The sequence below is a fragment of the Ovis aries genome, chromosome 21 (assembly GCF_016772045.2).
Source record: "Ovis aries strain OAR_USU_Benz2616 breed Rambouillet chromosome 21, ARS-UI_Ramb_v3.0, whole genome shotgun sequence".
Taxonomy (NCBI): Eukaryota; Metazoa; Chordata; class Mammalia; order Artiodactyla; family Bovidae; genus Ovis; species Ovis aries.
In genome coordinates, this window is record NC_056074.1 from 29,784,817 (window position 1) to 29,811,484 (window position 26,668).

General features: G+C 37.7%; 1 protein-coding gene across 6 annotated transcripts in view; it reads right to left on the bottom strand.

Moving 5' to 3' along the window:
- Nucleotides 1-26,668, bottom strand: part of ARHGAP32 (Rho GTPase activating protein 32) — a 197,755-nt gene that overhangs the window by 10,817 nt on the left and 160,270 nt on the right. For all 6 annotated transcript variants that reach the window (XM_042238117.2, XM_027959915.3, XM_042238116.2 and 3 more), the window contains 9 exons: nt 17,456-17,605; nt 12,362-12,464; nt 10,878-11,022; nt 10,340-10,422; nt 6,555-6,662; nt 5,926-6,071; nt 5,039-5,234; nt 3,639-3,784; nt 871-942 (listed from right to left, as the gene is read on the bottom strand). In XM_042238117.2, the coding sequence (XP_042094051.1) occupies nt 871-942; nt 3,639-3,784; nt 5,039-5,234; nt 5,926-6,071; nt 6,555-6,662; nt 10,340-10,422; nt 10,878-11,022; nt 12,362-12,464; nt 17,456-17,605 (1,149 nt within the window). The remainder of the gene's footprint in view (nt 1-870; nt 943-3,638; nt 3,785-5,038; nt 5,235-5,925; nt 6,072-6,554; nt 6,663-10,339; nt 10,423-10,877; nt 11,023-12,361; nt 12,465-17,455; nt 17,606-26,668) is intronic.

Consider the following 26,668-nt stretch of genomic DNA (forward strand, 5'->3'; position numbering starts at 1 on the left):
CAAAGAAGTTCTGCCTCCTTCCAGGTCAGCACTGATGTAACCTTTGTTCATTCTGGAAGTTAGTACAGAACTGCAACTGTAACCCGACTTATACTCAATGGAAGCTTAAAAAGTTATCTTCAACATTTTTAGTTTTGTCCAAGTTGCAATCAAATCTTTTTGTACTATTAACTATAACGTTGGTCCCCATTTTAAGCAGATTCACTTTCAGTTGCCTTCTCCTGGTAGAAAATCATCCTCAGATAATGAGGACTATCTCTAACCAGTGATATATAAGATTTAAGGTCACGTGAAATTTGCAAGACAAAAGGTCACTGGTCTGAACATCAATACTGCTTAATTTTATACTCTGTGACAAGCACTGTGCTCTCATTTTGAAATTTAAAGAAATACAATTAACACCATCTTTTACTGGGCATAAATATAAATGGTTAACTTAAAACACTTCACCTACTTTTATGTAAACTGAATCACAATCATGTCAAAAGTGAAGAAATTAAAGACTAGTACCATATTAAAGCATCAGTGGACAATACTAAGTAGATACTAGTATTGTGAGGCTTCCCTGGTGGCTCAGTGGTTACGAACCTGTCTACTAATACAGGACACATGAGTTCGATCCCTGGGTCAGGAAGACCCCCTGGAGAAGGAAATGAAAACCCACTCCAATGTTCTTGCCTGGGAAAGCCCATGGACAGAGGAGCCTGATGGACTACAGTCCATGGGGTTGCAAAGAGTTGGACATGACTTAGTGACTAAACAACAACAACTAGTATTTTTAGGAAATTATAATCTACAGCCTATTTATTAAGCAGTGTATCTTTTTATGAAATATATTCTAGAATAAAACAACTGATGCTTTAGTCTTACCATCGACTGCATGGAGAGAAGTAAGAGACTCTTCACTTTTAGCTGAACGGAGGGTCCCTTCTGCCCTGCCACCTGAAGAATCAAAACCAAACAGTGTGATGTTTTATTCACTCTCACATATGCAGTGAAGGGGACAGTGTTTTTCTGTACATGTATTTAAAGTTTCAAGAATGATTATATTTTCTACAACTGTATTCAATTCTGCATTTTATATAATGTGTTGTACTCTTCTCAAGTGGTTTCCTATGTGAAAAATCTCTTTTCTAAAAGAATAATAAACTTCAGAATAGAGATGAATTTTAAAACTTGCTTTTATATTTCCTAAAGACTGGTATATCTTGAGATGATCTCATACTGAATTTAGAGTGAGTGACTCGTATCCTTTTAACAAGAGAAGCTGCAGAGAGACCATGGAGAAGCCATGTGAAGACAGAGGCAGAGACTGGAGTGGCACCACCGCCAGCCAGGAACGCAGGTGTCCCCAAAGCTGGGATAGCCCAGGAAGGATTCTCTGGATCCTTCAGAGGGATCATGGCCCTCTGACACCTGGATTTCAGTCTTTAGCTCCCAGAACTGCGAGGAAATAAATTCCTGTTGTTTTCAGCCAATCTGTCTCACTTGGTAACAATCTGCTACCGTAGTCCTAGGAAACTAACAGGCCATTTAATTAATTACAAGTGTTGAATTTATTTGTGAAATATCCTCATCCTCTTTCAATCTCTTAGCAGAGCTCAATGCTGCTGACATTTCCCTGTAAAGCCCTTCCTTCGTGAATACTCATTGGAAGGACTGATGCTAAAGCTGAAGCTCCAGTACTCTGGCCACTTGATGTGAAGAGCTGACTCACTGGAAAAGACCCTGAGGCTGGGAAAGGCTGAGGGCACGAGGAAAAGGGGTCCACAGAGGATGAGATGGTCGGATGGTATCACCGACTCAATGCACATGAGTTTGAGCAAACTCTGGGAGATGGTGCAGGACAGGGAAGCCTGGCGTGTGCAGTCCACGCCAACATGCAGTCCATGGGGTCGCAAAGAGTTGAATACAACTTAGTGACTGCACACCAACCACCGTGTCCCTGCCAAGGGACCACTTCTTCTCACTCTCCTTCGTGACAGCTCTGCTCCCTCCACCCTCTAAACAATGCTTTTCTCCAGGATTCAGCCTCCAACCTGCTTCTCTCACTCAGCAGGCTCTCCCTTGGCCATAGAAAAAATATCCCTAGGGTTCTCACCCTTGGTTTGCTGACGAGTTTCAAATCTGTATTTCTAGTCAGATTAAAGTCCTTTATTGAATTCCAGGTGCCTAGTACTCATCACCTTTTGGGCAGGTCCAACTCACTATGTCCAAAGTTAACATGTCATTTTTCTTCCCAAACCCACTTCTCCCTTCAGTGATAATAGCAACTCCCTGACCATTTAATCAACACCTGACAATTACCATTTGCATCTTTCTCAACCGTTTTTCTGCCCACCCTGTCGATTCTGCCTCATAAATACCTCTCCAATCTATTTCCCACTCCCACAGCCACTGCTTACTGCAGATGCTCTTCGTTCCCTGCCTGAACAGCTGTAACTGTCTCCTGACTTACGTCCAGACTCCAGGCTTACCCTCTTCCTGGACATTCCCCACATTGCTGCCAAAGTCATCCTTCTTAAACCCAAACTTGCTCATGTTACATACTGCAGCTATTCAGTGACACCCAAGGAACTCAGGACAAAACCACATCCCCGGCAAGCACCCTGGGCTCCTGAGAACTGAGCCCCTGTGTGTACCATCCCACGCATACGTTCTTTATGCTTCCTGCTCCACACGCCCACACACTCTGCTGCCACTTCCCGAAACACCTTTCTCAGTCCCTTGTTGGTCAGGTGAATCCCTACTTATCCTTCAAAACCCGAGTCACAGGTTCTATTTCCTCCACCCACCTCTCTCCCCATAGGAATTGGCCACGCCTGCCATAAATGCCTCACATAAGCCTCAATTTCAATAGCTATGATTCTGCATGAAATTTGTTTTCTTACATGCATATGTCCCAAGTAAGACATGAAGGTTGGGAGCAGTGTCTTAATTTTTTTTTCTTTCTGCAGAGGCTGCTATCAAAATATCTAGCCCATACTTAGTACATGATTGCAAACTGAAAGAACGATGAATTAAATGAATTGAACGCTATATTTCTAGCATTGCCTGAGAAGTAAGCACTAACAGATTCAGAACCTGTTAATAGCAGTAGATTTAAATGATTTTTAAAAGAGCAGTACTTTCAACAACACAGAAATAGATTTATCTATCCAATAAGATACTCTCACTTCAACATATCATCTAAGAAAAAGACACCTTCTTTGGTTGTAAGATTTAAAACTCTGACAGACATGTCAAAACCTGATTTTGTCATTAAAAAAAAAAAAACTATCAATATATAAGATGAGTAAGTTTAAATACCACAGCAGTTACTTATTATCAACCATATACAAACTATATTACAAATATGTTATGAATTTTTAAACACACTGACAGGATATATAACCTGTATAGTTTCCAAAGAAACTGGGAACTTCTGTGCACTTATATATACTATGTATCTGGGGATAAAGCATTGGTAGAAGACGGTTCACATGAAACAGCACAACGAGGACACACCCTGTTGGCGCCTGTGACAAGAACGTGCTGTGTGTGTCCTGGTAAGAGAAGAGCAGTGTGACAGGATGGGAGGTGCAGCGCCCACGCAGGCCGCTCCTGGCGCAGAGGGAAGGGAAGGCGTGAACACTCACCTTTCAGAGCCATGGCTTTCATCTCGGAGGGCTCACTCTCATTACGCTGCAACTTCCGTTTAGAAACAGACGACGATTTTCCCAAGTTGAAAAAGGAACGCCAGCTCCCCACGGGAGATTTTTTCATTTTATTTTGCGGCCTCCTCCTAGGAGAGAGAAAATGATCTGCATTAAGGCATCCAAGAGGCTACCTTTACTCACTGAAGATGAACAAATGATGGAAAGGGGCGAGCAGCCTGCAGAGGCACGGTGGACACAGTCAACACCTGCCTTCCACAGAGCTCGTGCTGCACAGCACCGCTGAGCTGCGCTGCTGAAGCAGGAAATGAAAATTAAATGCATGGATTTTAATAGTTGTAATTAGTTTCACAAAGATAACTTAACCAGATTTTCATATTGAGAGCTAATCTCACAAAATGTAAAATAAGTGAGAATAAGATATATTTAGGAAGAGGAAACACTAAATCTCCAAAAATAAAATAGAGTTGAAGAAAATGATTCTAGGTGTGTGTAAAGAGAATTAAGCCAAAAAAGAAGCAAAGCACTAAGAAAAGTAACTAATATATACTGAATGCCAGGCACTATGCTAACTGGTATACATGATATCTCATTTAAGTTATATAAAACCATTTGAGGTAGGTACTATAATTGTCATTTTAAGTACTATTCTCATTATACAGCCGAGGAAGTAAGAAGAAGAAGTTTAATGCTGTAAGACGAGTAAATGATGGCGTCATGGTTGGAACCCAGGTCCACTCAGCATCGACACTCTTGATTACTCTTTTATAAAGAGGTTTTTGAGGAAATCATAGAGCAAAAAATTCAAGAAGCTGAAGACAAACTCAGAATGGCCAAGTAAGAGTATGTTCTAACTTTCTGTTGTCAGGACATTTCAGTCAAGGGAAATGAAAAGAATTTAGAAAGGTACACTAACATATGGAAATGAGCTCAAATTAGCACTACCCTATCCAGGGAGTTGAAATCCTGATATTCTTATGGAGCAGCCAGAGGAGTAACCTGCGATCAATATTAACTTACAGACATTAGTCTCCTCACAATTAGTCAGTAAAGAAGTTACGGAAACCGTGTTATTATCATTTCTTTAGAGAAAAACAGAATCAGAGCTGGAGAGGACGCCGAGAACGTGAACAGCAGTGGTTCTCAGACTTTGTCAGTGTCCTCCCAGCTCTGATTCTCTGTTTCTCTTAAGATACGATGCAATGCTTTTTGATAACCATTCGCTTCCGTTCCCACGAAGTAACATCCACAGTCAAATGAACAGGTTTTTCTGGGACGGACAGAATCAATATAATACTACTAAAATACCAAAGTAAAAGAAAAGAAAAGAACAAACAGTCATGAAATGCACGTTGTTTTAAGGAGGACTGAATGAATTTTACCTTTCGAGTGGGAACTCGATTATGGTATGAAATTTCCCCTGGAGTGCAGCAGGCCCTTCTCCTACTTCAATGTATTTATTTTCGGTCACAATTGGAGAATTGACCTGAGCCTGTGTTCGTGCCTGGGCTTCCTCCAGCGTCAGCAGCTTGGTAGATGGAGACGAGACCAGCAGGGACTTGGGTCTTGATAGAGAAGCTTTGAAAAGAAAAAAAAAAAAAAAAAAAAAAGCAATGATGAGACTCAAACTTTCTGACATGGGGGGAAAATATAAATATCTGTGACTGTGTGTGTATAAATCTGGTTACCTGTCTATCTATCTATCTTTCTGTGTTGTTTTAAATTTTATTAAATTTTTTAAATGGCAAAAGTAACAGAGCCTTATACTGAGGAATAGAAAATGACATACTAGGTTATTAACAGTAGTAGATAAAAGTATAAAATTCCTCAAGTATTTAACTAATAATTTAACTATTATTAAATAGTTTAATAATTAATTTAACTAATACTGTAACTAATTTACTTTAATAATTTAACTATTTTCCTTTCTTAAAGGATTGCAGACAAGGCCTAGAATCAGTCATGCATTTTTAGTTTTGGGAGGAGTTTTTCTTCTGCTGCTCTATATTACACTTTCACACACATCAATAACAGGTGACACGATACACTTTTTATGTTCCCTGAACTTAGATCATGGTAGGTCTAATATTTAGTATTCACTAAAAACACATAACAGAACTGTTAAATTGTGAGTTTTGGGAAGCAGATATAAATCAGCTGCTTTCTTTGGAGACAGATTTATTAAAGTGAGATACGAGATGCTGCTCACTGAAGTGGTGGGGGTTTAAAGACACGGTCCCAGTGGGGACGAGCGTCCACGTGGGCCTACCTGCCCCTTCCTGAATGACTGCATTGATCTTCCCACTGAAGAGCACGTCGACGTGGTTGAGGATGAACTCCACAACCACAGACTGAATCCTCACTTCCATGAAAGCTGCCGTCCCGCTGAAGCAGGCAGATTCTATCTGCTTTGATCTGTGGGGTAAACGACACTACCATCAGAGGGTTCCCAGAACAGCAGTCTTGAAGAGCATTATCTTTTCGGTTTGTGTGTAAATCACAAGTGAACCAGAGGAAGAAAGCACCCTTTGACAGTGCCTTGGCTAAACCGCGACCGCCTGTTTTAGGGAAGATGCTCATAAAAACAACAGATCAGCTTTACTTTTGAAAATTATCCTTGGGACTTCCCTGGTGGTCCAGTGGCTGAGACTCTGTGCTTCCAAGGCAGTGGGTCTGGGTTCAACCCCTGGTCAGGAAACTAGATCCCACATGCTGCAACTAAGAGTCTGCATGCCACAGCTAAAGATCCCGCATGCTGTAGGTAAGACCCAGCACAATCAAATGAATAAATATTTTAAAAATAAATAAATGAACAAAAATTCTCCTTAAGAGAACACTGATGAATTAGACTGCTAGTTGATTGTTTCTACTTGAGGTCATGAGTCAAATGCAACTTACCTTAGCAGGTTTGGAGCCCAGACGATGGCTAGGTTTTTTGCATGCATGTTTGTGATGGAGCAATAGTCAGCTAAAAGAGACAAGTGTCTCATTAGGAACTCCAGTGTTCTGGAAAATGAAATGCAGCATATTAACACAAAGAAACATCAGGTAGTAGTATAGAGCAGAAAAGCTCCACTCATTAATCTCTAGGTTTTCAATGGAAAAACGGAAAAAGAAACCCTATAGAGCCCATCAAGGTTTTCTGTTGCCTAGAAGGTTTAAATATGATTATTTCTACAGAACTGTCAGAGTAGTATGGATTTTATATATAGTAATTACATCCATAGAATATCGAGAAAAAATTGTCCAAGGCAGTAAGAAATGAAAGTTTTTGATAGGATTGGCTCAGAAAATGAAACAGCCTGAGTTTTAAAGAAATCTTGAGGAATATTTGCCTGTTACACATCTAGTTTCAGAGACATCAGTGAAGTAAATCCTCCAAAAGTCAGTTTCCCGACAAACGCTATCATGAAGTCATGGTATTCTATTTGCAGCAGATATGCTAACAAGAGAGAATTTAAATTTTTCTCCTATAAAAGAAAATGACAATATTTCACAAGCCTAAAAAGAGTTAAAAGAAAAATTCTAGCAGGCACCAATGGGGAGACTATTTGAGCAAATAACATGCTCTTGGAACAGAAAGCTTACTCTAAATCCTAATTCCTGGTTTATCTTATATATTCTCAAGTGTGATTCATGTAAACAATTTTTTATATATACAGAGATTTAACAATAGGGCAGAGTATCTTGGAAAATAAAGAATGATGAGTTTAAATGTAAGTTAAATTAGATAAACACAAGGTATTACCTATACATCTCTCAAAGTGTCCTTACCTTATAGGGATTAAAACTATTAAAGACAATAAATGGAAGATAGAAGTTCAAGAGTATTATTTGAAACAGCAATGAAAGTTAAATTGTGGTCAACGTATGAGTCTTCAGGATTCAGGTGAGCCTGTCAGCGACTTGAGAAGAAAAGGAAGATAAGCCGCCACATGAGGAAGAAACAAATACCGTGGTAAAGAGATAACAATTTAAAACAAAACCAAATCTATGATTACCGGTAATATTTTCACAGAGAGAAGAGATTATACACATGAAACAAAATAGAGAAGGATGCTATAAAGTAGAAACATTCGGAGAAATGAGAAAAGAGAGGGAGGGAAGGCAGTTAGTTCTTAGAATTAAGTGTTCTTAATGATGAGATGGTTTGGAGAAAATCCATATGTGGAAACTGACAAAGAAAAGGTAAGAAACTCAAAAGAATTTAGTTCAGTAGATAAAAACAATTCTAGAAAAAGAATAAAGAAAAGGGATGAGGTGTAAGCTGCTCTGAGAACCATCAAGGAAATAACACAAGAAAATTTCTCAGAAGTTTCCAGAGGGAGAAAGCCCAATGAGTGCCCAGAGCAAGGAATGAAAAAGAGCCTGCTCCAAGATGAGTCACCATGGAAACGAACCACTAGGTAGGTTCTAAATTTAAAAGCATCCAAAAGGATTTAAACAACACAAAATAGGTCACACTAAAATAGTGGCACTCGAACTGGTATCAGACTTTGCTGCAGCATTTTTGCTTAGATGCCAGTGGTGTAATACTATCAAAATTATGGGAAAATACTATTTACAGATTAAAATTCTATAGCCAACTGTCAGTCAAAAGTATGAGGAGAATAAGAGCATTTTCATATCAAAGTCTCCGAACATTCACCTCCCACACACCTATTCTCAGGAAGTTACCAAAGATGGACACTAGGAAAGCAGGGAGTGGACACAGGGGAGGTGACAGGCAGAGGTCCAGAGGAGAAGGGGTCCAAGTCAGGAAGAAAGTGATGAAGGGAGGGTCCAGGAGGAGGGTAAGAGCTGCTGCTGCATGGAGGAGACCTGGACGAACAGTGGGATTTAAGGCACCACAAGGGGTGTTTTCATGGGGAAATGTTTCTTTTAAATGGTAGCTTGATATGTTTAAACACAACTGAGGTCAGGATGCAACAGTTAGAACTGGACATGGAACAACAGACTGGTTCCAAACAGGAAAAGGAGTATGTCAAGGCTGTATATTGTCACCCTGGTTATTTAACTTACATGCAGAGTACATCATGAGAAACACTGGGCTGGAGGAAGCACAAGCTGGAATTAAGATTGCCAGGAGAAATATCAATCACCTCAGATATGCAGATGACACCACCCTTATGGCAGAAAGCTAAGAAGAGCTAAAGAGCCTCTTAATGAAAGTGAAAGAGGAGAGTGAAAAAGCTGGCTTATTAAGCTCAACATTCAGAAAACTAAGATCATGGCATCCGGTCCCATCACTTTGTGGCAAATAGATGGGGAAACAGTGGAAACAGTGTCAGACTTTATTTTTTGGGCTCCAAAATCACCACAGATGGTGACTGCAGCCATGAAATTAGAAGACGCTTACTCCTTGGAAGGAAAGCTCTGACCAACCTAGATAGCATATTCAAAAGCAGAGACATTACTTTGCCAACAAAGGTCTGTCTAGTCAAGGCTATGGTTTTTCCAGTGGTCATGTATGGATGTGAGAGCTGGACTATAAAGAAAGCTGAGTGCCAAAGAACTGATGCTTTTGAACTCCGGTGTTGGAGAAGACTCCTGCGAGCCCCTTGGACTGCAAGGAGATCCAACCAGTCCATCCTAAAGGAGATCAGTCCTTGGAGTTTATTGGAAGCACTGATGTTGAAGCTGAAACTTCAATACTTTGGCCACCTGATGCGAAGAGCTGACTCATTTGAAAAGACCCTGATGCTGGGAAAGATTGAGGGCAGGAGGAGAAGAAGACGACAGAGGATGAGATGGTTGGATGGCATCACCAACTCGATGGACATGGGTTTGGGTGGACTCCGGGAGTTGGTGATGGACAGGGAGGCCTGGCGTGCTGCAGTTCATGGGGTCGCAAAGAGTCAGACATGACTGAATGACTGACCTGAACTGAGAGAATACCCATTATTCTGTGACAGAGTCAGGAGACAAGCTAGCAATAAAAAGAAACTCAGCAAACCCTAAACAGGCCATCACTCCATGAAAAAAGCACGGTTACCCCAGAAAGGGGGACAAAAATTCTGGTATACTATTACATCGGGCTTCCCTGGTGGCGCAGTGGTAAAGAATCTGCGTGCCAATGCAGGAGACATGGGTTCAATCCCTTGGTCAGGAAGATCCTCTGGAGGAGGAAATGACAACCCACTCCAGTATTCTTGCCCGGGAAACCCAAGGACAGAGGAGGATAAAGGAGCCTGGCAGGCTCCAGTCCATGGGGTTGCAGAAGAGTTGGATGTGATTGAGCATGCAGACACACGTTCATACCGTTAGATGTAGTTTGTAAATAACATTTACATAGATACAGCAATGTAGAAAATCAACACTGAGTACTCATACAACCATTCTAGGAAGATGAGAGAAGGGGCTGTGTGTGGTTGTGCTAGTCGGGGAGAGGAAAGTTACAATGAAATCCTCCAAACTAATTCCAAGAGTCCAAGCTAACATACAAATTAATCTGGGCTGTAAAAGTAAGCAACAGAAGAGAGGGCTCCAGGGTGCCCGCTGGATGCCAAGCACTGTGCCCAGACCCTGGGAACACAAAGACAAATACAAATACAAATGTATGGAAAAACGGAAGTTTTAACAGTCAGAACTCCGAGGAAATTTAAACAGTTAGAAACCCCAGGAGCCCATGTTCACACAACTGACTTCTACTTTTGGCTGGCATTTTACAGTGCGTGGTTTACCTGTAGTGTGGAGGAGGGAGTTGCTGGATGACATCATGAATTTTTATCAGCCTTTCTTCATCTGTTGCTGCTGAAACAGCATCCTGGAACAATCATAATGCAAAAGAAACTAGTAGGCTTTGTTGGTAAAAATGAAAGTTCTTCACTTACAATTCAGTTTCACTTTGAGATTCATTGACCTTACTCTTTGGTGCTGAATGATGAGGAAAAACAATGCAGTACCAATGAAGTAAACTTCGTTCACACGCTATGGGGACGCTGAAATCTAATACAAGATAATATTTTTAAAACTTTATGATAACCAACATATAACCAAGGGTTATAGTAAGATCAATGGCTCAAAGTGAGAGACCCTGAAAAGGTGCAAAAACAGTGAAGACTGTGGACCAACTAGCAGTAAGTGTTCTTTATTTTCTCTTTAAAGGAGCTCTTTTCTCATATAACTATTTCTTTCAGGGGAAATCAACTTTTTCAGGTTTCGAACAAAACCACAGCAAAACTGCAAACAGAACTTGGTTTAAATGTGACTGGTACTCACAGAAAATTTCTCATACAGCTGGTAGGTGAGCAGAGGGTTTGGGAGCTCTCGGAAGTACAGCTTACACAGGGAGCCCACGGAGTGGATGTCTTGGACGTAGGGCTCTTTTGTCAGGTCGGGAACATGTTCAGAGTCAAATTCATGGCTGAAAAGATAGAAGAGAGACAACAAAACTACTTTTCTTCAAAGAAAAGCAAATATGACTTTAGAACAGAAAAAAAGGTCCAAAGTATTAACCTCCAGCTCAGTGAGCAAATATGTACTTCAAATGACTGTATTTCACAGAAGTTATTCAGCAGTAATTGAATGTCTGACTATGAGACAAATGTTTTTCTAAATAGAAATTCAGGGGATAGCTTTAATATTAAAACAGACAGAAATCTCTGAAACCTGCGTGAAAGAGCAGCTCTAACCACACAGATCGAAACAAAGGACTTCTACTTCCTAACTGTTTAAATGCCCAATATTTTGGCAGTTCTGAAAACTAGAGTTGAATGGCAGCTGGTCCATGAAAAACTATGTGCAGAAATTCCTCAGATGCAAGAAGTACAGTTCAGGAATGTGTTATGATAGAGGGATAAGGAAGCCAGAAACAATTATAAAACAATTCTCCACCAACACAGAAAATAAAATCTGCAGCATTTAGTGAATGAAATAAAAACTGTGCTCAGAACACAAAGGCAGATTAAGCTTATTCTCCAGGAGGTTGACTAATATTAATCTACAGACCGGAGGCCACTAGTCAACCTAGAGGATTAATCTGAATACGAGATCCACTGCATCTGAAGTCAAAGACTGTACTGTTTTCAGTACCAGAATCAATTTAAGTATTTTCCAAACATGTATTCTGAAAACAGAAATCAACTCTGTGGTCAATTTAGAATATTAAAATCCTTATAGAATAATGGCAATTACCATGTACCACAGTGAAAAAATAAAAAATAATAGCATGTTAAGAATAGACAGGAATCTAACTGATTAACAAAAAGTTAAAATTTCTATTGGTATAAAGGATACCACTATTTTTGTCTCTAGGGGTCTAATGGGAAGGACGTGGAATATGTAACACATATACGCTTGAGCACATGCTACAGAACTTGGGTGAAAGAAGATTAGAAGAAGCTTCACTCTTATTAAAAATAATAATAAACAGGTTCACTCTTGTCAATTTTAATTAAAGAATAATTCTATTATAATGTAAATTTTCATCTATCATAGTTGTTGTCATAGGTTTAAATTCAATTTTTAAAAATCTTCAAATATTGCAGAGAAAATAAAAGTATTGAGATTAGAGGCCAAGGTTTTCTGACACTACAAATGAAGAAATGTCGAAAACATACACAGAGAACAATATAGCTACGTTTCTGCTTTATCTAAACAATCTCACAGAAAATAATGATTATCAATATGTCACTTAATTCTGAAAGTTTCATTTTAATGAATTACAGTAGAAACAAAAAAGAAAAAGCCATGTTGGGTTTTACCGTAGTCTCTGGATATTGGAGGCAACACCAGAGAGACGATATATTCCATCCACGATGCCATATCTCTCAATGAACGCGGTGCAGCTTTGAAGAACCTGGGGTACTAGAGAGAATTTTTGAAGACATGGATTACATTGAGAGTATTCAATGGAAACAAAGCCACAAAAAATAAGAATGTTTTAGCAAAATGAAAGTTGCAAATTAAAGCCGTAAGGGGGTGGAGATTAATCTACCACAAAAAATGGTAACGCCTATTTACCTAATTTCACATCTAAACTAGATAACTGGTTCCTGAATAATCAAGACTGGCTCTATGTTGTTACACTGAGGTAAGTGGAAGAGTTCATTAATTATTGGGATACTTTCCCTAAGATCTTCTGCAACAGACTTGTTTAGATTGTTACAACGGTAGGGTGAACTGTTTAGCTCTAACATCATTCTAGATTAAAAAAAAAAAATACAGTTACTCACCTGAATTTCATACTCAGCAAATGGATATGCAAACTTAAATGTTTATTCCAACATGATAATTACCTACTCTAAGTGCTTTAATTTTTCACCTTTAGAAGTTTCTTTTATCTTTTCATAGGTAATGCTAATTCTAATTATATTCAATAAACATCAACATAATGCAAAGGTCAAAGTAATTTCAAGTAAATGAAATCTTTTAATTTCCTGCCTATCTTTATATTAAAATTACTGACTTTTGACTCGATATTATCAGCTGGTCATGAAATGCACTTCAACAGAAAGCAGGAAGAAAAGAAAGGCTCTCTGGTTACTTCTCTGAACAACTAACACAAACAACCAGCTACTCTGGGCCTATGGTCTAGAACAGAACATTTGAAATTTATGAGAAAACATTTTTCTAAACCAAAAATCTACAGTAACTGAAATTTGAACTTCATTTATATTGCATTGCAGACTGATGAATTCACAGGCTTCAGTAACTGTGTTCACTGCATCATTTTCAGTTACAATCCATGGAAAGAATAGCTTGAAAGAACATTATTTGGTCTGCAAAAAACTACTCTATTAGGGATGGAAGAGTGGTGAATGAAACAACTAAGATACTTCAATAAGAATTTTATCTACTGCATTTCACTTAAGTGTATATATCATTCCTTTATTATTATAAAAGGTTTTTCCTTGGTTTTCCTGCCTTGTGTTGTACTTCCTGCATCCCGTCTTAAATTCTGTCAGATCCTGTAACTTATATTTAAAACATAAACTCCTTAGCTTTGAATAATTTTATTAGAAAGCAGGTATATTACTGAGCAAGCAAAAGACGCCAGACTAAGTGCTTTACAACAGATACTCTTATTTACTTTTCAGAGAAATTCTATCATTATCTCCCTTTTCAGAGAGGAAACTGAATATTAAGAGTGATGAAATTTTACACCGAAGGACAAGCAGTAAACAAATGGCACAAATAAGGATCAAACTCAAGCTGTCCAAGCACAGAGTCATACTTTAACTGCCTGGATTTTAAGGTCCTTCACCATCTGCACTTATTTTAGTATTACCATATTTCCATATTTCACAACTCTAGGCCAAGTTAAGTCTCATTTTTTACCAAACAAACCAGCCATGCTCTAAGTCCATCAATTTCCAGGTAAAGGAAGCCTGTTTTCTCTGCCTGGATTCTCCTTCTGCTACCATCTTCTTATAGAAAACTCTTGGTTGTTGTTCAAAACCCAACTGAACTCTTACTCCTAGGAAAGCTTTCTTTGAATATACCCCTAAGCAGAGGTAGCTATACTAGGTTCTAGATGCCAACAGAACTATGTCATTTTGAATTAATATTTATTTGTTTATACCACGATTACTCCTTCTTGAGTGCATGCCTGCTCGGTTACCTCTGACTCTTTATGACCCCATGGACTGTAGCCCACCAGGCTCCTCTCCCAAAGGATTTCCCAGGCAAGAATACTGGAGTGGCCTGCCATTTCCCTCTCCAGGGGATCTTCATGACCCAAGGAGACATGGGTTCAATGTCTGGGAAATCCCACGGACAGAGGAGCCTGGCAGACTACAGTCCAAGGAGTTGCCAAGTGTCAGCCATGACTTAGTAACTAAATAGCAACAGCAACCCACAAGAAAGCATACCTACTCTTTACATATAGGCAGACCTCAGAATACTACAGTTTCAGTTTCAGACCGCCAGATTAAAGCAAACATCACAATAAAGGAAGTCACAGAAATTTTTGGTTTCCCAATGCATATAAATTATGTTCATACTATAGTATAGTCTATTAAGTGTGCCATAGCATCATGTCTGAAAAACAATGTACATACATTTAATTAGAAAAATACTTTATTGCTAAAAAAATGCTAACTATGATCTGAGCCTGCAGTGAGGTGTAATCTTTTTGCTGGTGGAGCGTTTAACTACCCTCTGTGTGTCACAGAGACACGACGTGAGCAAACACTTGGAAAAATGGTACCAACAGACTTGCTCAACACAGGGCAGCCACATGCCTTCAGTTCATTAGAAAAGCACAGTGTCTGCAAAGAGCTATAAAGCAAGAAAAATATAGCACCTTTGAAATTTCTATACTGTATTCAAATTTACAGTTTGAATAGCTTCTTAATTTATACAGCAATTCCCTAAAAGTTGAGTATTCAATTTTTTGGCTTTCATGCATAATACTATAATGAACATTTTTGTTTTTGTTGAATTATAGTCTTAGGATAACCCTGAGAGAGAATTGCTACAAGAAAGGAATACTGTAAGGTCTCTTGCTCTGGAGTGCCAAAATGTTTTTCAAAAAAGCAGTAATTTCCAGAGCTACCCGAAACCAACATTTTTCACCTGCTGGTAAAAATCTCTACTGTTCTTAATGGCACTGGATATCATAATTTAGAAAAGCAGCTTTGTTATATCAGTAGTGTTTACTTATATAAAATGGTGTCTCAAAATTGCTTAGATACATTTCCATGATTGCAAATAAGCATAGACACTTTTTTTTTGCATTTGTTTACTATTTTAGTTCCTTGTCAAAATTATATATTTATAGCTTTTTTCTATTCTTCTACCCAGGGGCTTAATTTTCTCACAAACCTGAATGACATTTTCACTTACTATATTAGGAGCATTTCATCATACCCAAGAAAAAAGGACCTTCCCAGTCTGTGGCACCTTCCCTTTACATTTGTAGTAAGTTTCCTACATTTGAACCTTCAAGTTGTGAACTTTCAAAGATGTGAACATGCATTCACATGTCCAAACACACGTTAGTTCATGTGTCTGGCATACTGTCAGGTGCCTGCATCCTCTACAAGTGGCTGTGTTTTCATGTACTTCACTGCATAGCACTATACAGAGTACAGTAGAACAGTAGCATCTGTATTTCAAGCCCAGGCTGTCTGGAGGCAAGCGCCAAAGCAGTGATGATGTAGCTGGTACCACTAAGAAGCTCCAGCTGTTGTACTGCAGTATTGTACTGTTCAAGGTACTATACTGTAAGATTAAAAATGTTTTATTTATTATTTTTTTAAAATGTATTACTTGTGTGAAAAGTACTATAAACCTATTACAGTACAGTACTACATAGCCGACTGTGTTAGCTGGATACCTACGTAACTTTGTTGGATTAACAGACAAACTCAACTTAGGAATGTGCTCTCAGAACAGAACTTCTTCGTATGTAGGGGACTTACTCTATATGGAAGCTACTTGTTTGGCATCACCTCTTCATTTATGGTTTTTTCCCTCATTGATCTCAAAACAAAATCATTTTGTATTAACACTTTTATGAGTTAAAAATAGTTAACCCTTTCATACATTTGAAACTTTTAGGGTCATAAAGCGAGAATTAAGTTTTTCAAAATTGCTATTTCATGTTTCTGTATGTATTTATAATGAACTCCCCCCCATGAGCTGGTTTTTAAGAAACACTTTATCAGCATGGATTCACATCTAGAACAACGACTACTTCTGAACATTCCAGGCTATTTCATTCATCAGTTGTATCTCATCCTCCACACCAGTAACATTCTAGTTTTGAATACTGTTTTAATGTTGGTAGTTAGATGTCTCCTATCCCTGATTTCCCTCCCATAATGTTCTGTGATCTTCTCTTTGGCTTATTATTCCATATGCATTTTGACTAGCTGCAAAAATAATCCTCAGGGTTTTGGTTTGTCTGTTTGTTTTTTGTTTAATTTTCAGTAACTTCCATAAGGGGGCAGCCTGGTGGGCTGCTGTCTATGGGGTGGCACAGAGTCAGACATGACTGAAGTGACTTAGCAGCAGCAGCAGCAACACCTATTTAAAGTAATATTGTGTCTTCTCCCACAAGAAACATGGTATAGTTTGTAATAAATCCATATTATAAGTATATTGGTATTCTTTAGGCAATGAGTAAGGCCTTAATTTGAACTTGATATTTATTGATATTTACACTTTCACTAGTGGTCTTCTTAAAAAGTATATAATGGGTGTTTCCCATCAAGATTCAGAATTTCACAAATCACCTATTCTGGTACTTATCAAAATTATAGTTAAGTACTTCCTTAATATTCTAGCATCTAAAAGAGATGGTAGAGAAAAGTGTGATTTTTTAAAGAAAATCAAAGAAAAACTCCATTTTTCCTTTCTTTCTATCCATTCAGCCCCTCCATCCATTTTTCCAAGCACTGAATTCTTGAATAAGAATTTAATTTATAGAGAAAGGAATTTAAATTTTTAGGTATAAAAGTTGGGAGGCTGGTCTTGGTAATACATGATCTCAAAACTATGACTTTTTTCCAAAAGAGAAATGAACATTTCAGAATAAACTGTGAGAAGGAAAAGTGAGGACATTATCTGGAGAGACATGAAAATAATGCAAACCGGCAGAGCTATTGTACCCTTGGGGAGAATGTCTTCATCTTTCTGAACAGATCACAAGCATCTCTAATGCCAAAGTTCATTCCTAGATCCCTCATGATTCTCAGTTACCCCGAAGTCAGGCGAGCACCTGAGAGCATTCGGTATGTCCTGCTGATCTCAAATGGAACAGGTGCTGCTTGCCATATCTAACTGATTAAAGGAGATCAACAGGGAGAAGTTAGAAACTGAAATTATGAGATTATAAATTTCATGTTTACCTTCAAAACCAGAATTCAGAAGGTGCTCCCCCAGGTCACAGCCAAACACTCTTTCTTTCAAGATTCCACGCTGCTTCAATTTCTGTTTTGTTGGACGAGACTTCATGAATGTGCGTAAAAAAGTAATGAGCTTGCCGTGCTTTTTAGATACTAAAAAACAATGATAAAGAGAAAATACCTTAGTTGTAGTGAGAGGAAACGAAGTGCAGATCTCAACAGAATAACTACAAAATAATCTATTACAAATAGACCACATATTCTGTAGGAAATTTTCAGCAGAAGTTGAAGAAAGAGTTGCTTTACAAATAAAAGCATGGCTTTGCATGTTCTTCTCACCAGCTTGTGGTCTTATTTGATGGAACTGTGTGCAAACTGAAGTATTATAATTCATGACTTTTAAGTTAAGCATGGTAAACCAGCCAACTTCCCAATGCTACCTAAGCAGGCTACAGGATTGTAACTTCGACTTGAGTTTTACTCTAATATATTACTTTTAGATCTTCATGATAAGTAAGACTTAGCATGGTAGAAATTTAAGAAACTGCATTTCTAGTTAATTTCTAAAGTATTTTATTTAGTGTTAGAAATTTTCATGGCATTTATAATCTGGAAAAGAAAACTTCAAAAAGAAACAACTCCCTCTTTCTCATTTTATAAAGAGGACAATCCCATTACGGAATAGCACACAATTCTCAAACTAACGGCTATGTTAAAGTACAAGACACACACACCCATAAAGACGCATTAGATCTTTATTAACATTCATCTATCACATACTACATCACCTTAACAGCCTTTGTAGATCAAAGTAAGAGATAAGCAAATTATATACAGGAAGATATTTCCACTGACTTATATATGTTAGAAAGACAACCGAGAAAGATCTGAAAGCAAACAAATCCTTAGAAAAATGATTTTTGCTGAGAAGTGCATCCTGCAAGGGAAATTATTCTGGAAGTCAACATACAACAAATTACTGTAAGCTCAGAGATTAGCTGCAAGATAGAAGACTAAGCCACATGGCCCCAATCCTCTTGCTCGGTCCGCAGATGATTACAGGTCTTACTGAACCCCACTCTAGTTTCTTGAGTGAACCCAAATTCTAAAGCCCATGAACTGATGAATCCTCCTGTGGGAATTCTGTGCACTGAGATTATCTTATGGCCCAAATGGACCACTAGATGGGTTACTCAGACTAGATTAAACATTTTCTTTACATTTTATGGGAAACACTACTTCCAGACTTAAGCATCTTTTCTATGAACTGTACAAAGGTGATCAACTGTAACTGGCTTGCCCATAACTGAGAGGTCCCCTGGGACATGGGATTTTCAGTGCTAAAATCAGGAAAGTCCTGAGCGAACTGGGAAAAGGTTGTCATCCTTGTACATAGATTAAAGAGGAAATTTATTTTTTCTATACCAACCACTTAAAGTTTATCTAGAATCATCAGTATAATTTTGATGCCATCATTAACATGCTGTGTGACACTCTGGGGAAATTAGAGCCTCACTTGTATCTGAGATTCTTGCTATAAAATTAAATGATCTGCTCTCTTATCTGCTAATGAGACATTTGTAGCACACTGGGGTAACTTAGAAGATGTCACACATATCATATTTAGTATATTAAAAGTTACTGAACTTGTGTGAGTTTTATTCTCCCCAGTTTCTAGTAGACTGTTATGAATCTTTGTTCTTAAAGTGTGGCCATCAAACCATTTCTGTAAGATTAACACATTAAAAAAAAAAGATTAACACATAAAAATAAGCAAATTTGCATTACAGTAACGTAACATTATATATTTGGAAGAATTTTAATTTCTTTTCTACCTGGAAATAGGGCCTGTCATAATGTTTCTAAAGTTTTAAATCTCGCAGCAAAGTTTTCTAATTCTCTTTATGAAAAGACACATTCTACATACTTCTGGTTAGTGATATTGTCACTTATTTTGCTTTTTTTACTGCTTCTGTAGAATAACAGTTTTCTTCACTTATGGTAGTTACTAAAATAGTAGGTATATTAGAAAATGATTTCTTTATGTATGGCTCAAATCTGATCATTTTCTAAAATCTCTACAATTTAAGAAGGATTTTAGTCGATCCTTTTGGATTTCATGGATATGTAACTGTGTCAGAGCAAATACAGTAATTCCATTCTGTTTCTGAAAGGAATAATTTCTGATTTCTTTTCCAGATTTTAATAATTGGCCAGAACATCCAAGATACATGTTAAAAAGTAGGCATTTGTATTTTGATGGTGAATTTGGTGAAAATATCTGTTGACTCTGACAACTGCATACGATGTATATGAGAAAGGATTCTTTTAGTCTCAGATTTCCAGGAATGTTTCAAAGGGATGAAAACTGAATTTTAACTTGTATTTATTTAGAAACAAGCACGTGAATGCCTACCACATCTCAGGAACTGTTCTCAGCCCTGAGAGTACGGTGGGGAACAGGTGAGGCCAGCTCCTTGCTGTTGGAGCTCACTGAGGAGAGGAGTACAAATAAATAATAATACCGATATTATTATTTGGTTATATTATTATTAATATACTGAACAAATAATAATACAGATACAGCCGGCATTTATTTTATGTTTAGTTACATGCCAGCAACTGTGTAAGATTTTATATTTATTAAACCATTCGTTTCTCACAAGACCTTATAAGGAAAATACTACTATTAACCCCTTTTCAGAGGAAGAAACTCAGGCACAGAGTGCTTAGTAACATGTCTAAGGTCATGGAATCAGGATTAAAACTCAGGTGGTCTGTGTAAGATCTTATAAACACTTCCAAATATAAATGTCTCTTCACATTAATTTTTCCTTCACTTTATATTTCCTTCCCATTTCTTAGATAATAAAATGGCTAAAAGAAGTTTCTTTTGGACACTGCACTGCCCCCACCCATAACAAACTAGTAAGTGAAAGTGAAAGTGTTAGTTGCTCAGTTGGGTCTGATTTTTGCAACCGCATGGACTGTAGCCCACCAGGCTTCTCTGTCCATGGGATTCTCCAGGCAAAAATACTGGAGTGGGTAGCTGCTCCCTTCTCCAGGGCATCTTCCCGACCCAGGGATCGAACCCAGGTCTCCCACATTGCATAAACAATGACATTTTCACAGAAAAAATGCATACAAAATAAAACACAAAACAAAAGCAAATCACACCACCATCTGTTCAAATTCCCTGTAAATGTCAAAGTGTGAGTTGCTTAGTCGTGTCTGACTCTGTGACCCCACAGACTGTAGCCCACCAGACTCCTCCTGTCCATGGCATTCTCCAGGCAAGAATACTGGAGTGAGTTGCCATTCCCTTCCCCAGGGATGGAACCTGGGTCTCCTGCACTGTAGGCAGATTCTTTACCATCTGAGCCACCATTCCCTAGTCAAGAGTTAAAATGCAGCATGTGCCACAAGGCTATCTTTTTCCATATCATTTAGACATGATTTCACAATTGCAGTCTTCTTTCAAGACTTGACATAAACCCAACCCAACCAGTCCTTCCAGTAGTTAAAAGTTTTGCAGTATTTATTTTCGTATCTCCAAGGTAAAGCTTTATGATACCGACAATCAGCTCACAGGGGCTCAGGAAACCTTGACACAGACAGGCGGGGCACCAGATGTTTTTAACTACACAAGTACAGTATTTCTCCAGCAAATCCTAAAAAATCTTTTCTCATAATATTTCACTTAAATCAGAGTTCTCTGAATTGGGTCTTAGGAATCTTCTAGACCGATGTGAGAGAAGTCTGAGCTTGAAGGAATTTCTCAGGAAATTAAAGGAAGATGATTTGTGCCAGATAAGGGGCTCTGCATTGGGTTTATTTGCCTATATGCCTCGAGTTCTAAGATTTGTAATGAGTTCAGATGGCCAAGCACACAAAGTTAGAGGTGGGATGCATAATTCTGAGAGAATGTCTCTGGCACTCATGCTGAGGAGGATGACTGGACTGTACAGCATGTTACTTTTCAACCATGTTTCAGCTTTGCTAAAATGCTCTCTAGAACAATTTACCAACATAATATTCCCACAGGACATACTTACATTTTTCATTCTTCATTTCTTTGTTCTATTTAGTTCTACCGGACATTTTCATTTTTGTTAATTTCATCAGGATGACATATTATATTCCACTTTAAAGTGCATTTCTGTGCTTACTAATAAGGTTAGGCACTGTTCCATGATCACTGGCCATTCAGTCTTCCTCATCAGTGAAATAACTTTACATTCTTGGCCCATTTTACTATCTGGCTGTCTTTCTCTTACTGATGGGCAAGAGATCTTTATACAATCTGGAAATGAGTCCCCTGTCAGTTACTTTTTTGTCAAGAACATGTTTCCCAGTCTTTGGCTTGTACTGTATAAATTTCTAATCATGTCTTTGTGTATGGTTTCTTTAAGATATCTTTCCTTATCCGAGGTCATAAACTTACGGTCCTATTTCTTTTAAACCTTTTATTTCCTAAACTTTTTCACTTTTTAAAGGTTTTTAAACTGATTTTAAACTTTTTTGTACGTTTGTTGCTGCTGCTGCAGCTAAGTCGCTTCAGTCTTGTCTGACTCTGCGACCCCACAGACAGCAGCCCACCAGGCTCCGCTGTCCCTGGGATTCTGCAGGCAAGAATACTGGAGTGGGTTGCCATGCCCTTCTCCAGGGGATCAAACCCGCATCTCTTAAGTCTCTTGCATTGGTAGGTGGGTTCTTTACCACTAGCACCACCTGCGAAATGCAAAAAAGAAAAAAAATCTAATAATAACTGATTACTGGATGATAGTTGGATGGCCGACTCAATGGACATGAGTTTGAGCACACTCTGGGAGATGGTGAAGGACAGGGAAGCCTGGCATACTTGCAGTCCATGGAGTCACAAAGAGTCAGACGCAACTGACTGACTGAACAACGACAAAACAGAAACACATGTATCATGGTGCGTCAGATTACTAGGGTTCCAATCACATCTCTGCAGCTTCCAGCTGTATGACTGTATGACTATATGATTGGGACAAGGGACCCAATTCTAAGACCTTCATTTTCCTCTTCTATGAAACATTAAAAATAGTAACTACCTAATAGGATTGTTGTGAGAATTAAATACAAAGGTGTTTTTTTTCTGCTGAACAAAAAAATTTTTTTTAATTTAGGTGCTGCTGTCATCGTATTAATTTATCTTTCATTCAGCAACCGTCCTCAAGTCTGTTATTAGTTCTAATAATTTGACAGGAGATTCTTCTGGATTTGTAGACAATCATCTGTAAGTAACAGGTTTATTTCTTCCTTTCTGTTTATTTCTTTTTGTTTAATTTTACTGAACCTTGAATAAATGATGATCTTGTTCTTGATCTAAATAGATTGCTTATATCTCACCATTAAGAATAAAATTTTCTTGGGTTTTTGGATAGAAACCTTTAACAGATTTTTTAAAAACTCCCTATTTTTAACTGTCAAAATATATAAAATGAACAAGTGTTGACTTTTATCAAATGATTTATCTGTATCTATGAAGATAATCATTTAGTTTGCCTTGTTTAATTTTTAAGTTTTGAATGTGACAACCATCCTGCTTGTGTTAAGTCGCTTCAGTCATGTCAGACTCTTTGTGACCCCTATGGACTATAACCCACCAGGTTCCTCTGTCCATAGGATTCTCCAGGCAAGAATACTGGAGTGGGTTGCCATGCCCTTCTCCAGGGGATCTTTCCAACCCAGGGGTTGAACCCGAGGTTCCTGCCACATCTCCTGCATTGAAGGCAGACTCTTTATCACCGAGCCACTGGGGACAACCATAGGTACATTTAAAGTTTTGCTTCCATACTCATGTGATAAACCTCCTGTGCTCCTGCTTGCCTCGTATCTGTTGCAAGGATGTAAATGAGTACATCAGACTGAAGAAGCAAGTGGCAACATCAAAAACTAAAGCCTTAAGGCAAGGCAAAATTCTCCCTTAGAAACTGTAATAAACATAGGAATCTTGTAAACATATCAGCACTGCCTTTCAATAAAAAACTCAAACATAAAAGAATTCTACAGGGTACAAGTGTACATAAACAATTCTAAAAATAGAAAAATTGTATTAGGTTGCTCATGTCTTAAATAGAAGCAAAGAAACATGCCATATCTTTCCAGTGACAGTCTTAAATAGCTGAGGTGAACTATGCTAGTTAGTATTTTCAAATTTATTGAAAGGGATATTGGGAAGAGTTGTCAAAATCAACTTATTTTTAGCATGCACTGTCATATGTCCTGAAAGGATCTGTGGGCAACTCAGGAACATAACTTTTGAATCAGTTTAAGTCAGAACTCATGCTGGAGAAAAATGACATAATTCTTACTTCGTTTATAGCTTTGAGTATATCAATTAATTTTACACTAAACCAAAAAAGGTTTTATTTGAAAATAAATGGACTTAGAAATTAAACTGATTCACTAGAGTAATAATTTGACAAACTTTTAAAGAAAAAATTCTGGATGAGCTAGATTATATGTGACTCAAATATTAAATAAACTGAACTTAAAAAAAAAAAATACTTTTTCCAGTAACTGAGGTATAGAACCTCTTCTAACTTTTCTTTTTTCATAATATAGAAGAGCTTTAATATAAATAAAGAGACGAATAATGATATAAAAGAACTTCTTTAATGCAATGACTGAAAATGTTGTATCTTTTTAAGTCTTATGAGAAACACCCTCTGAGAGTTTCTTGCAAATCCAACTCAAAGTACGTTTTCATTTGATGGAATACGGACGCCCCTAAGAAATTCTGTCACTGACTATTTTTATCTCTGTACATTTTCTGGTCTTGTTAGACCTGCTGTCTCACTGGCCTGTTCCCAGTTCTACAAAGGCAAGAGAAAGAAAAAGACAAACTGAACCCTAAACCTAATCTCCAATGAAACTTGAAGGAAAACTTAGAAATTAGAGTAATCTCATAACATTATAGAATAGTTAAGTTGTATTGAGGGTCTACTATGCTTCAGTGCTTTACATGAGCTAATTTAAATTCAGTTTCAGTTAGCTTCACACTCTAAATGATTTAAATTCGAATTCAAACCAGTATCTGATCATTCAAATTTTCTGTCAGATGAGGTGTGCTAAATAAAATCTAATTCATCTCCCATTACATTCAAAATAATAACTTAAATATAATAAGGTTATCAGAATAATGATACTTCATACCTTTTCTTTCTATACCTTTATACCTTTCCTGTATCTAGCTCTAATTATTAAGATGACCTACTATGGTTTTTCCAGTGGTCATGTATGGATGTGAGAGCTGGACTGTGAAGAAGGCTGAGCGCCAAAGAATTGATGCTTTTGAACTGTGGTGTTGGAGAAGACTCTTGAGAGTCCCTTGGACTGCAAGGAGATCCACCAGTCCATTCTGAAGGAGATCAACCCTGGGATTTCTTTGAAAGGAATGATGCTAAAGCTGAAACTCCAGTACTTTGGCTACCTCATGTGAAGAGTTGACTCATTGGAAAAGACTGATGCTGGGAGGGATTGGGGGCAGGAGGAGAAGGGGACGACAAAGAAAGAGATGGCTGGATGGCATCACTGACTCGATGGACATAAATCTGAGTGAACTCCGGGAGTTGGTGATGGACAGGGAGGCTTGGTGTACTGGGATTCATGGGGTCACAAAGAGTCAGACATGACTGAGCGACTGAACTGAACTGAACTGAATCTCATAATTCAATTCCTTTTCTTTAGTTTATTTGGTGCTATTCTATAATATCTAAATATATAGCTTTTGTATGTGATAAAAATATTCAGCAAGGATAAAATGTTAGCAATCCTATTTAAAGATTTAGAAACCATACTAAACCAAGAGATCCTAAACTGAAAGCTTTTAGGTCTTTCTAATAATAAAACAAGGACTTCCCTGGTGGCTCAGAAGGTAAAGCATCTGCCTTCAATGTGGGAGACCCTGGTTCAATCCCTGAGTTGGGAAGATCCTCTGGAGAAGGAAATGGCAACCCACTCCAGTACTCTTGCCTGGAAAATCCCATGGACAGAGCCTGGTAGGCTACAGTTCTGGGGGTTGCAAAGAGTCGGACATGACTAAGCAACTAAATTTTCAACTTTCAATAATAAAATGGTCCAATGAAGGCTGCCCATCCAAACATGCCTATTATTGGGCACGCAAGAGCAAGTGGAAGCATACTGGACCAGGAATGCAGAGATGTAGTTTAAGTCCTGATTTGGCTGATAAGTTGCTGCAAACTTTCAGACAAGGTAAGTAGCTAGTTTAGATCTCAGTTTAATAATATGAAGCATGAGAAGTTTAACTAGGCAATTTATGAATTCTAGATTTCAATGGAAATACTTAAGGAATCAAGAAACACTCTGAGAAAGTATAAAGTTAGAAAAGCAGAGAAAACTCTAGAGTCTGTGGGAAATGTCTTTGCTTTAGGAAAATTTATCAGGAGGAAAAAAGGACATAATTTAAAATTCCACTGGACAGCTGTATAACAAAATACATTCAGCTTTCTAAATTATCTTGGAAAAGGCTGCTTTAAAAATTTTAAATAGGAAGACCATTGTTAAATGTTATTATTTCAAGCATAGTATTTTAAGTTTAGTTTTTTAAAGTTAAATTGCTTTAATTATTTTATTTTTCCCCATGAAAATTTAGAAATAAGGAATCCTTACGTACATCATTTATACAACATGCTTATAACTATTTCCAGAACTTGAAGCAAAAGCATACTGTCTTTAATTGTTAAAAATATTTACAGTTATTGATCATGCCATATGATACACTGTTTCTCTGATCTGTTAGCAAGTCCCTGGTGAACCCTACAATGGCCATTTATAATATTCTTTTTACTAGAAAAAGTGCCATATATTTTACAAAGATTAATTTTTGAACTAAGTTTCAGGAATTCATTAGAGTAAGAGAAAAAAAGGTTAATATTTTCTATACATCCTGAATTTCTGAAAACTTATATTCTATCAGGTTGATATTCAAAATGTAAAATATTTGCTGTCTCTCTAGGAACTACTGAGTTTCCTGCTAGTTTTTAAAGCAATAATAAAGCAATTTCAGCCTTGGGATTCACTGGCCTCCATCCATCCCAAAGCAGATGTCCAACAAAATATGTAGATAAATTTGAGTATTAAACCTTAACATACTGTTGAAGTTATTATGGAATAAGAAAGTACAGAATCATAAACAATTTTGGAAATAAGAGAAAAAACACAGTT